The sequence below is a fragment of the Sceloporus undulatus genome, chromosome 2, assembly GCF_019175285.1.
Source record: "Sceloporus undulatus isolate JIND9_A2432 ecotype Alabama chromosome 2, SceUnd_v1.1, whole genome shotgun sequence".
Classification (NCBI taxonomy): Eukaryota; Metazoa; Chordata; class Lepidosauria; order Squamata; family Phrynosomatidae; genus Sceloporus; species Sceloporus undulatus.
This window is the reverse complement of record NC_056523.1, coordinates 192,035,335-192,047,117: the sequence shown is the minus strand read 5'-3', so window position 1 is coordinate 192,047,117 and position 11,783 is coordinate 192,035,335. Positions and strand designations below refer to the sequence as shown.

Here is an 11,783-nt window from a genome sequence, read left to right as displayed (position 1 = left end):
GTCACCAGCTTTACGTCTGGCTCATAGCCAGATGCTTCTTTGATCACTCTGTCCCTGAGCTTCACCAGTCGTGGAATGACCATTTGGGAGGGCTATCAAAGGAAAACTATGAGTCCTGGGAGTGATGACAGGGGAGCCATAGTGGAGCTTCCCTTGCAGAACTCATGCTATGTTGAGGAAGGTAGGATCTAAACCCTTGAATGGGATTGCAATGTTGTAGAACTGAACCATGACATGAAATGAACAATCAGTTGTACAAAATGCACCCTCACTCACAATGGCACTGTGCACACAATTCCACTTCTGTACCTTTAATTCAATGTAGACGTTTAGCATCTTATAAAAATGTCCAATCACTTTCATAAGACCATTTACATTTGCAGAATCCAACAGGACTCAAGCTCTAGTTTCTCGTTAGACAAAGTTTAGACAAAGCTCTCTTAAAAAGGGAAGTTTCTTGGTCCAACAATTGCACTAATTTTTTTAAAAAATGAGACATTGCCACATTGCCACTCTTTGACATCAGTCCTCTTTGGACTGGGGTTATGTACAGGCTATGGAAAAACAGTTTCTTCAAGATGCCCTTACATCTGTCAAGCAAATGAGGAAGTAAGAAACAAACCCGGTTTGTTTTGTTGTAAGTAAAATAAAATATGGACTTGTCCTGAAATGAAAAAAGGCCTTGGAAGTGTCATCTTTCCAGTTTTTTTGTTTGTTTTGATTTTACCTCCATATTCAGGGGTTTGCATCCAAATTCTTTCTTGAAATATCCTGGATTTCCCTCCTTCCCAGTCCTTTGTGTTCTTCCTCCTCCCCTTCCCAGTGAGCACAGGCCACATCTAGACTCAAGCAACAGTTAAGAAAGTGACTGTCATCAATTTCCATTGAACCTTTTTAAAATTATTATGCAGAACTTATAACCAAAGTGTTAATGTGCTTTAGTCAGCCCTCCATATCCACAGATATTTTTATCCATGGATTCAAGAATCCACGACTTGAAAATAATAAAAAAATATACACATTTCAAAAAGCAAAGCTTGATTTTGCCATTTTATATAAGGGACACCATTCCACTATGCTACTGTATTTAATGGGACTTGAGCAACCATAATTTTTGGTATTCACAGCAGGCCCTGGGACCAAACCCCAGCAGAAACCAAGGGCCTGCTGTACTACACTATTTAAGCATTAGGATAATTTTCTTTTCTTATTAGCATTCCTTTTTCCTTTGGTTGATCTCTGGTAAATCTGGGTCCTGAAAAAAAAAAGACTGTTTCTTGATGGCAGTAAGAAGTTGTCTCACTTTATTCTGGTATAACAAAAACAGACATCCATGGAAAGCTACGTACCATTTCAGGGAACATTGGTTTAATTTAAATGACCTGAGGTGTGGGAATTAAGTGTTATGTATGTTCACCAATATGACAGATGTAAGCACTCTTGTGCAAGAGCCAGCGTGGTGTAGCTCTTAAGACGAGGTATGTTCATCATCATCCGCTGGCCGAATATGTATTATTGTAAGTTGACACTATTTGTATGCTAAAATGTTATCCAAGGCGAGAGTGCCCTTAATGTGAAATCCTCTGGCCCAGTGGAATATTTCACCCTGTCCCAGGGAGACAAGGTCTACTCAAATACTGAAACATGGAGAGATCTGTTGGGTTTTTTTTGGGGGGAGGGGGAGCGTAAGATGTGTTTTGGTGACTGAAGCAACAATGAGAACTTCAACTACATGAAAAAGCATTAGATGACACAATTTGTCTTCAACTCTGTCGTTTTTAAAAAAACTTTGAAAATTCACGTTATAACTTCCAAACTTCCAGGTTGCCAGTAGAGAAGCAGTCATGGCTGCCCTTGACATCGCTTCTAACCCAGTTTAGGAGTAAGTGAAGTTCAGGGGAAAAAGTATAATGAGCAGCTAATGAGTCTCAGCCACAAACTTTCTAGTTATGGAGATAAAGAGAACCATTCACTGTGCATGCCCAGCAAGCTGAAAACCTGATTATGTTAACAAACTTTTTCTCGTTCCTGGAGACTGCAGTCTCTATCATATAACAACAGAGACAGACTAACCAATACTTAGCCAGAGTTATTTGCTTTTGTGGGTTTTTGTTTCTTTCTTACTTTCTTACCAACCCATCATTTTTTGTACCATCTCACGCCTATGAAAGAGTTCTAGAGAAACTAGAGAACTCAACATCCACTTTGCGAGGACTCTGGTTTAAAACAGTTCACACAGTGGGTCCTAATAAAGGTATTGCCTATCTTTAATTTTTATTTTTGTATTTGAACAAGGCCTACTTTTCGCATCTAAGTCAGTCTCAGTAAAGCTTGTCATGTTGCGCGCTTTAATCGAGATTTTAAAACAGATTTCTTGATATTTTATATACTGTGAGACTGTTTTGAGTTTGGGGTTTTTTTTTTTTCCGACAAAAGGCCACTTTGAAGAAGAAAGGAAGAATGAAAATCCTTTGAGTCAGTCATTTGCATTCTGAACCCAAGGGAAGAACTTTCTTAGCATAAGAGCGAGTGAGCCTTGAGCATAGATTTTCTGGTAAAGGTACTTATTCTCAATCTTCTGTAAGGGGTCGTGGGCTTCAATCCTGAGCAGGCAACAACGAGTATGAGTTTGCGGGAATGTGCGCGATCCCAGGGATTCCCGGACACATACAGGCGCTTTGGAATGTGCTTGAACAAGCAACAGACAGGTATGTGTTGTGGACTTTTTGTGGGTGGCAGGTCATTTCTGGGACAGTGTCTTTTTTAAAAAGGATTTTAGAGAAAGTGGACAATTGACCTTCCAAGTGTTGTTGTACAACATATGCTCAATAGTCCCTTGCCTGGCTGCCTGGTACAACATAGTAGAAAAAAATATCTGGAAGCCGCACAAGTAGCTTGATCCCTATTGTGCCCAGCTGGCATAGGAACCCTCTTAAATAGCATTCCCCAAAAAAGTGATGATACACCAGTGAAAGCAACTATCTTCCCCAGTAGCAATCACCTGTTATTCTGAGGGTCCTTTGTTGGCTGGTTTTTATTTATCCACAGTTGCGTGAAAGCTACAGGCTGATTTTTTAAAAAGGAGGTTCAGCATATACACAGCGGGTCTTTGTAAAGAAGTTCAATAGTTTGGTGGAATAAGTTATAGGAAATCTTTCTAAACATTTAAGGAGGAAGGCCAACCAGTATACAATGCACATAACGTGTTAAACACCCAACACCCTGGATATGTTTTGTGTCTGTTGAGAAAGGCACCTGTTATGTAGGACACTCACAGACCAATTTCTGCGCAAAACAGGAGAGGGTAATTGTGTTGGGGTAGACATATCTTAAGGCTTCGATCTACTATAATTTTAACAAGGTGAGATTAAAATGTAGGTAATCAGACAATAGGAGACGCGGTTTAATACAAGAGGGTAGTGTATTAGTGGGAAACTGTTTTACTGAGATCTGTGGTCATTTTTCCATATTGGCTATTAAAATTAGGACAAAACCCTTGCTGAAACGTAAGCGTTTTGTTTTTTTTTTTTTTTTTGTGTGAAAATAGCACGATAAAATTCTGTGTGTGGTATTCCTCTGAAATAACAGTCTGCTGAAGCTCAACGAACTTGCCTTTGGCAAATCTTCCAGGGTTTCCAAATTGGTCATTAACCCTTGTCAGTAATTTAATAGAAAAGGGAAAGTTGCGTTAACTTTTCTGGACCTAGCAGCATTATCCGTTGGTAAGTTTCGTTACAATAGCTTTCAGTCCCTTACTTTGCATTCACCTCATCTTTTTCCTTTATCCGGTGTTTTTTTGCAGTTGGAAAATGCAGTGCCTCCACCTTTAGGAAAAGCCAGTGGACTAAGAGGTCAAATCATTGTGTTTTTGAACAAAAATGAAAGAGGATGCTACAGGTTAGGTTATGGGGTGCAGCAATCATACTGAAAGAGGACTTGGGTTTCTGGGTTCTGTTAATTTTCACTGTTTGCCGTCAAATAGTTTTCATGACGGATGGTAACGATCCTAAGTTAATCTAATCAACGTGTTTTCTTGCAAGAGTTGTTTCGAGGGGGCTTGCCTTTGCCTATCTCTGAGGGCAGAGAGAGCATGACTTGGCCAAATTACCCGATTGGTTTTCATGGCTAAAGTGGGATTTGAACCCCTGGGCTCCAGAGATGTAATCCGCACTCAAACCATTAGAGCATGCTGTCTTCTCATAGCCCAGATATCTAGATACAAATTCTAATAATACTCTGTAATATTTGCAGGGGCAAAATCAGACTATTGCCCTTCTTACGTGTCCTCTGCTCTTGCCTCCTTACATCGTATAGTGTTATCTATGCATAAGATATTCTATCTACAGTTTTTCCTCGACAGTTGTTCACTCAGTGGCTTCTGGTCTAACGCACCCAACAAAAACTAAGATGTTGGCCACGCATCCGAAACCTCTGTCAAGGCTTTAAAGAGCAGGAATTGGGATATATATGAGCCGTCCAGAGGCTATTGAAAACTACAAACCCCGCATGATTCCTCACAATTGGTTGGTCCCCTGGGCCTGGGTAAGGGCAGATAGGAAGTTGCAGTACAACAGTCAGTTGTGGGCGGGCACAAATGTTCCCATTCACAAGAAGGCAAATACACATGATGGGGTTCTATACAGAAGGGGTACCGCAACCGTCACAATGTTGTACCTGCCTTGGCTCGTTCCTCTAACCCCCAAAAATGGAATAATGGGTGGGTTTTTTTTTGCAAGGGGTTATGTTCCTTTTGGACTCCTCCACGTCGACCTATCCAGGGAGATTGGAGCTGGACATACTAAAATATGCTAAGCCATGTGAAGTTACATTTCTGGTGTAATCTTACATACCTCTGCAGAATAACCATGAAAAGGAAAAGATGGACACTTCAGATTAATTGTAGATCGCTCATCATCGCTGCACCCTCTGTAACAAGCACCCTGAACACCCAAACATGCACGGAGAAGTTTTTAATGTCCTTTTTTTTTTTATAATTTCCAGTTTGATTTTCCTATACGTCCCGGGACAAGGCGGAAAATTCGTTGGCGTTTCTGAGTCTTTGTTTTGGCGGGGGAGGCGGAGGAATGTTGTGTTTTTTTCTCTCTCTCTCTCAATCTCTCTCTCTCTTTCTCAAAAGCCGGTGTTGTGTGAGCAAGTGTTGTGGCTCACCTACTCGGCTTGGCAATTCGGAAAAGCTGTTTCGATGTTCCAAATAACCATTCTCAAGTGATCAACTGTGGCAGTGGCCATGACAGCTTCATGCGTGTGCGTTTGTATGTTAAGGGGTGGGGGGAGGGGGGATTGAGATGTTGTTAGGATACATTGTATTGAAATTTAATCAACACTTAGTACAAGTGGAAATTAATATACTGTATGTAGTTTTTATAATGTTGTAATAGTTTCTTCAAATAAAACTCTCCTATAAATTATATCGAAGAGCCCTTTCTTACTTCCTTCAGGGCCACGACCCGAACCTTTCATCCTCGGTTTAATTATTCGTAATTCTGGCAAGTTGGTTCACACAATGCATTGAAAACCACGTGATTATTCAAAATTCAGGAAGCTTGTGTTGTTGGCCAGAGACAATAAACCCAGAATAGAATAGAGATTTTGGTATAAACAGAACAGCCTTTTAAAAATGCGTAGTGGAGAAAGTAGCAAAAACATGTAAATGGTTTTAGTTTGAAAGATCTAGTAATGCTGTTTGTTGAAAAGGATAAAAGAACAACTTATACAAGAAAGGTACTTCAGGTCTCCTCAGATATGCAGTATTCCATACATAATTATAGGTAAACTGCAGGAAGGAACTCCTATTTTTGTGGGGCGAAACAGGGGTTCTTATCTGTGGCGATTCATGTTTTGGGGGGTTCCGCAGAGCAAATCACGTAGAAAAATGATTCAAGCTATTAAAAGCTACAGAATACTGTGGTGTGTATTTGGCATAGTGTATTGAGGGTTTGTACTGACTGCAAACGCGGGAGACCAGATTGGACTCCATCCCGACCATGAACCGCCATAGGGTGGGCCTTGGGCAAAGTCACGATACATCTTCAGGACTTAGCTCGAACAAATCGTGCAGGAAAAAAACCCCATGGGGGGATGGAGCCATGGGCAGTTAAAGTGGTGTCAAACAGCAATTAATTCTGTATGGAGATGAATGCACCTCAAGAGTCTCATCCATATTAAACTGTCCCTTATAGGGGCTGCAAGTGTTTTACGTTTTATGGGGCGCAGACACATTTGAAAGAAGGTTGAAATGAGGACATCTCCATGGAAGAAAGGATATATGGGTCCCACCCGGTGGGGAGAAGCATCCTATTAACTACCTCTCATTTCCCTTGCTGATGCAATGGTTAAATGCCAGTATTGCAGCCAACAAAATTGTCAGTTTGATCCCGGGGTCCAAGATCCACTTAGCCAGAGATTGCTAAAAAAATGAGTACCCAGCTTATTTGGGGCAGTTATGCTTAACACATTGTAAAAACCATTTTAGGGAGTGCGTAAGTGCATCGGATAAGGCGGTACAGAAATGTACAGCCCTCCCGTCGTTCTCAATGGACTTGGGTTACATGCCTGTCGAGTATCTGGGGGGGGGCAAAGGAGGGAGTTAGCAAGTGTGCCTCCATTCAGCCAGCAGGGTTTCAATATGCACATTTTTTTTATTTTGTGGGATGTGTGTGGTCCCGGAACAGATCCCTGTGAAAAAGGAGGGGCGACTGTACTTGCTGATGCTATTGCTATTGGAGGGAGAGTCTCAATCTACCCTTAGGAATAAGCTTGACCACATGGAATGATATATTGGAAGAGACCACAAGGGCCAATCCAGTCCAACCCCATTCTGCCATGCAGGAACTCCCAATCAAAGCATCCCGACCAGATGCCATCCAGCCTCTGTTTAAAGACCCCAAGGAAGGAGACTCCACTACACTCCAAGAAGGAGAGTGATCCACTGTCAACAGCCCTTACTGTCAGGAGGTTTCCACAACGTCCTTTTTAATTGTGGTGCCCAGAACTGGGACACAATATTCCAGGTGGGGCCTGACACAGCAGCAGAATGAGTGGCACGATTACTCCCTTGATCTAGACCACCAACTGTAATTCTATGTGATGCAAGCCAAAAGCATTGGACTTGTTAGCTGCCGCATCAAACTGTTGACCAGGATAAAGAGCAATTGGCAGAGCATCCGTTGCAAATAATCCACTTAAACAGTTTTCCTTGTCCCACACATTTTACAAGCTTGTTTCCAAGAATGTCATGGGAACCCTTGTCAAAGGCTAACTGAAGTTCAAGATATACTATATCCACAGCATTCACCTTCATCTACCAAGCTGGTAATTTTATCAAAGAAAGAGATTAGTTGGTCTGGCATGACTTCTTTTCTCTGAAACCCAGGTTGAACTTTTTGTGATATGGCATTCCCTTTAAATGCTCACAGACTCTTGTTTGCCCATTGACAATCCATTCTAGGTGGACTGTACCATCAACCGCCAAATTGGGGGGGGGGTGCAGTTTAAAAAAAGAAACCTCCTACTAATAGAATACTAGATTATCAAAGGTAAAATGTGATTTACACTCTTAGTCTATTGTTGTTATAACTACTAATTGTACTAAGGAGGCTCTTGCTCTTATCAAGCAAAACGACCCCCCTGGGTCTGAAGTGTACAGCCCGCGTCGTTTCCTCCTCAGATTATCATCGCTGGATTCCTACTTTGCCTCCTCCCAGCATGCACGCGGCGGGGGGAGAGGGCTGACGTCGCTGGCGTCGACGCGAGGAAAAAAACTACGACCCCGTGATGCCCAGGGCGGCTGAGACCAAGTGCGTCACGCTTAGGCGTCTCTTCCTGGGCCTTTGAGGCCTAGTCTCCCGCTCGGCGCCTCCTCGAGTTTCGCGCCGCTGTCCTTCTTCTTCTTCTGAGGAGCAGCCATGCCGACCGGCGACTATGAGTGAGAGGAGGAGGGAAAGGGAGGCCTTGGTGGGGATTGGAGCGCCGTGGCCGTGGCGGGGTCCTGGGTCCCGCAGGGAGGGAGCTGCGGGTACACGCATAATACACGTGCGCCCCGGTTCAACACGCCAGTGGGTTGGCATTCTGTCTGGCTCAGGAGGGGCTAGTGAGCCTTGGGCTGCTGGGGGAAGTTTTGTCTGTTGTGGTTGCGTGACATATGGCGACCCTAAGGAGGACCTCTCCTGGGGTTTTCAAAGGGGGCTTGTCATTGCCATCCTCTGAGGCCAATGGAGTGTGACTTGCACGTATGGCGACCCTGTTCGTGGGGTTTTCATGGCATGATTGGGCAGAGGGGGTTTGGGGCATGGCTTCCTCTCAGGCTAAGAGAGTGTGACGGGCCCAAGGGTTCAACACGCAAGCCACTACACAATCACACTTGTTGTTTGTTTCATGCTTTCAGGTCATTTCTGACTTATGGCAAACCCTAAAGGAACCTATCAGGGGTTTTCTTGGCACTTTCTTCAGAGGAGGTTTGCCATTGCCATCCTTTGAGGCTGAGAGAGTGTGACTTGCCTACAGTCACCAAGTCGGTTTTCACGGGAGCTGGGCATTGAGAGTCCTAGTCCAACACTCAAATCCAAATGCCCAGGGTGACCAGATGACCCTCCTTTCCCAGGGCATGTCATCATTCCCACCTTCTGTCCAGCAGAACTCTCCAAATGCCCTCCATTTTGACATGAATTTCCATTCCTTTTGGCAACATCTACATTTTTTCTTGGGAAGGGCCTGCATTTTGTGGTGCCTTGTCTCCTGGTCTCCTGACTGTGCCACTGTCACCATGGCCCTCCAGGCGTTCAGCAGTCCCCATCATCATCATCCTCACCAGTGGTTATGTTGCTTAGGGCTGATGGGGCTTTGAACCTAGAACATACAGAGGTCAATACATGCCACACCCTATTCTAAGGGTTGAATAGTTAAACACTGAGCCTGGAGATGGGTGATAAGAAACCGAGCCCTTGCTGAATTTTCCTCTCCAATACTATACAGAGTGAGGAGGCAGAGCTCACTTCGACAGTGACCGACGCTGAAACATCCATGGAAAAGGTTGGGATAAGCAATCGGTCTATGTATTAACCCATGTGCTGGGAGCAGCTCTTCATCTCTTATGAGATTCTGTATTATTGGGCCACACATCTTTCACAGAACTGAGCTTGAGCAAGTCATACTCTCTCAGCCTCAGGGAAAGCAATGGCAAAGCTCGTCGGAACAAATCTGGCTCATGATTGGTTTGCCTTAGGATTGCCACAATCAGAAGAAAGGCTTGAAGGCACACGACGACAGCGAACAACGACAAATGCATCTGAGGAAGAAGACTTAATCTATGAAAGCTCCCTCCGCTGCCAACTTGGCTTTCTTTCAGTTAGTCTCAAAGTGCTACAAGATCTCTCTATATATTAACAGTATGCAGAGGGATCTTGTAGCACCTGTGAGACTAGCTGAAATAGAAAAAAAGACGGGTAACAATGAGCTTCATAGACTTGAGCCTACTCCTCAGAGCTTACCTGGAAATGTTGAGAGCGTATCTCCCACTACAAACGTAATACATTAATAAAGACATAAATTCTCAAGTGACTTTTGCCTCGCTTTGTGTGTACGCACACACACACACACTCTAAACACAGGTAATGCAAGTAGGTTGTAGTTGGAGGGCTGGAGCTTTGTGCTGTGTGTTGGTGGTCTTCTTCCTTTTGGAAGTGGGCAGGACAAGAAAGAAAACAGGGCTACTGGCCCAAAGAGTTGTTTATTTTAATGACAAAATAATTGGAATAAACTGGCATCTGGAAACAGTGCTGGTGCATGGTTTCTTCTCCCCTCCCCTTTGATAAAACTGAAAAGCAAATGTGTGGTTTGGTGAAGCTGTAATGGAAAGAGTGAAGTGTGATGCAGATAATAGGCAAAAAGGTAGCAGATGTGGAGAAAGCACTACGTCGCTGGGATCAGAGAGTCAATGGAAGGCACACATATGTTTTATGGCTTCTGAGAGCAGACCATTAATTAAAGTTCTACCTTTATTTCAGCTCCAAGCCCAGTTGGGAAGAACCAGGTGAAGAGGAAGGAGATATGGTAAGAATTTTCTTTGTACAGACAATTATGTGCGTACTAAATACAGACGTGTTTACTTGTCCATCCAGATGGGGGGTTCTAAATTGCTTTTAATCAGAAGTCATTCATGCTTCCTCTTTTTAGTACAGCAAGGGCAACCTTCAATCACATATCATCTCTCCAAGGACCTTTACTATGAGTTGGGCAACTTCTGGGGTTTTTGGGGGGGGCAATTACGCTACTACGACTACTATTAAATTTGCTGCTATGTCAGTGGCAAAAATTAAAGAATGCATATTGGTTTCATATATAAAATATTCAGGCTCCCCCTACGGAACTACTTGAAAATGAACCCGTCACTTATACTTTTCTCAACTTAACTTGCCAGTTCATATTCATGCTTTCAGACAGGTTTATGGCTCTGTTCAGGGCAAGCAGCTATGTGTCGCATGGTCCCTGATCTAGTCCTTTATGCTCCCAGTATAACTCTCCGCCAGAGAAAATCGCAATCTTTGCCTTTCCAAAGAAACAATGATCTTACTATAGAAGCCTGGGATTTGTAGTTTAGTGAGGTTCCTAGAATTCTTCATAAATAATAATAATAATAATAATATATAATGCATTGTTAAAGCTCTTTCTTAGCAGAGTTCTACAGTCTGCCCTGCCCATACCACAGGGATGTGTTCTGGACACACACACCCCGCGTAAGGCAAATCTCGACGATGCTGGAGTCCCGTTTAATTGAATGGTGGTGGCGCCATTTTGTCCCACGCCTCTCGCAATCTGTGAAAGCTTGGAATAGTTTCATTGTAAACCAAAAGGTTCACCTCTAGACAGTGTAGTAATGTACTTTGAAGTTATTATTTTTAAATATGTATTCTGCCTTTATACCAAAAAAGTATTCAGGCATCTAAAACTAATAAATTCAAATAACACAAATGCAACTAAATACAAAAGTCTAAAAACAACAATTTAAAAGAACAACATCCAGCTAGTTCAGACACCTTCGCAGGCAGCCCATCTTAAATGACAAAGACTAGTCTCAATAAACAAGGTATTTGCCTACCAGGGAAAGGAAATCTCAATGTAAGCAAGGCTAGATGCAGAATTCCAGAGCTAAGTAGTAGCCAGTGGGAAAGTTTCTCTTGCACCCCCCCACTAAATGTGTTCCAATGTGAAATTAAGAAAAGGTCCTCCCCCTGAAGAGCTTGAAGAAGCCCAGACAAGCTCATAGAGATAAGCATTCCCCAAAGAACCCAGAACCCAAGTTTGTATAGGTCTTATAGGTCATAACTATTATGTTGCATTATGGCCAAGAGCAGACCAATAGCCACTGACATTGTTATAGGAATAAAATCACATATTCCCTGCAACAAACACTAGTCAACTGACTGGCTGCAGTGTTTCAGGACACAGGAAGTTTAAGAACACTTTGCAGAGCCTGTACAACAGCAATCTAAATGGGTTGTAGCTAAGGCCTGACTGGATCAGACATTGATGTTTATCACACTATGCTCTTAAAGAGCTACTAGTCCAGTGTGACTCCTCTAGCAGCCTCCTGTTTGCATGCTGGGATGTGGCAGTTTTAAGGAGGGTATTTTAGAAGTCTCAGGCAGAGAAGTTCAGCTCCTTAAAACTGCCAATCCCAGCATGCAACAGGAGGCTGCTAGAGGAGTCCACGGGATAATAATACTCTTTAAGAGCATAGTGTGATAAACATCAATGATACGCTGGCC

General features: G+C 43.0%; 2 protein-coding genes across 2 annotated transcripts in view; one reads left to right on the top strand and one right to left on the bottom strand.

Annotated features, from left to right (window-relative positions):
• LOC121920508 (plexin-B3-like) overlaps positions 1 to 11,783 on the bottom strand; it is a 149,555-nt gene that overhangs the window by 47,476 nt on the left and 90,296 nt on the right. The gene's annotated exons all lie outside the window — the stretch shown is intronic.
• LOC121922495 (eukaryotic translation initiation factor 3 subunit G-like) overlaps positions 2,624 to 11,783 on the top strand; it is a 13,704-nt gene continuing 4,544 nt past the window's right edge. Inside the window, exon 1 of the mRNA XM_042452007.1 lies at positions 2,624 to 2,708. Coding sequence (XP_042307941.1) covers positions 2,624 to 2,708 — 85 coding nt within the window. The remainder of the gene's footprint in view (positions 2,709 to 11,783) is intronic.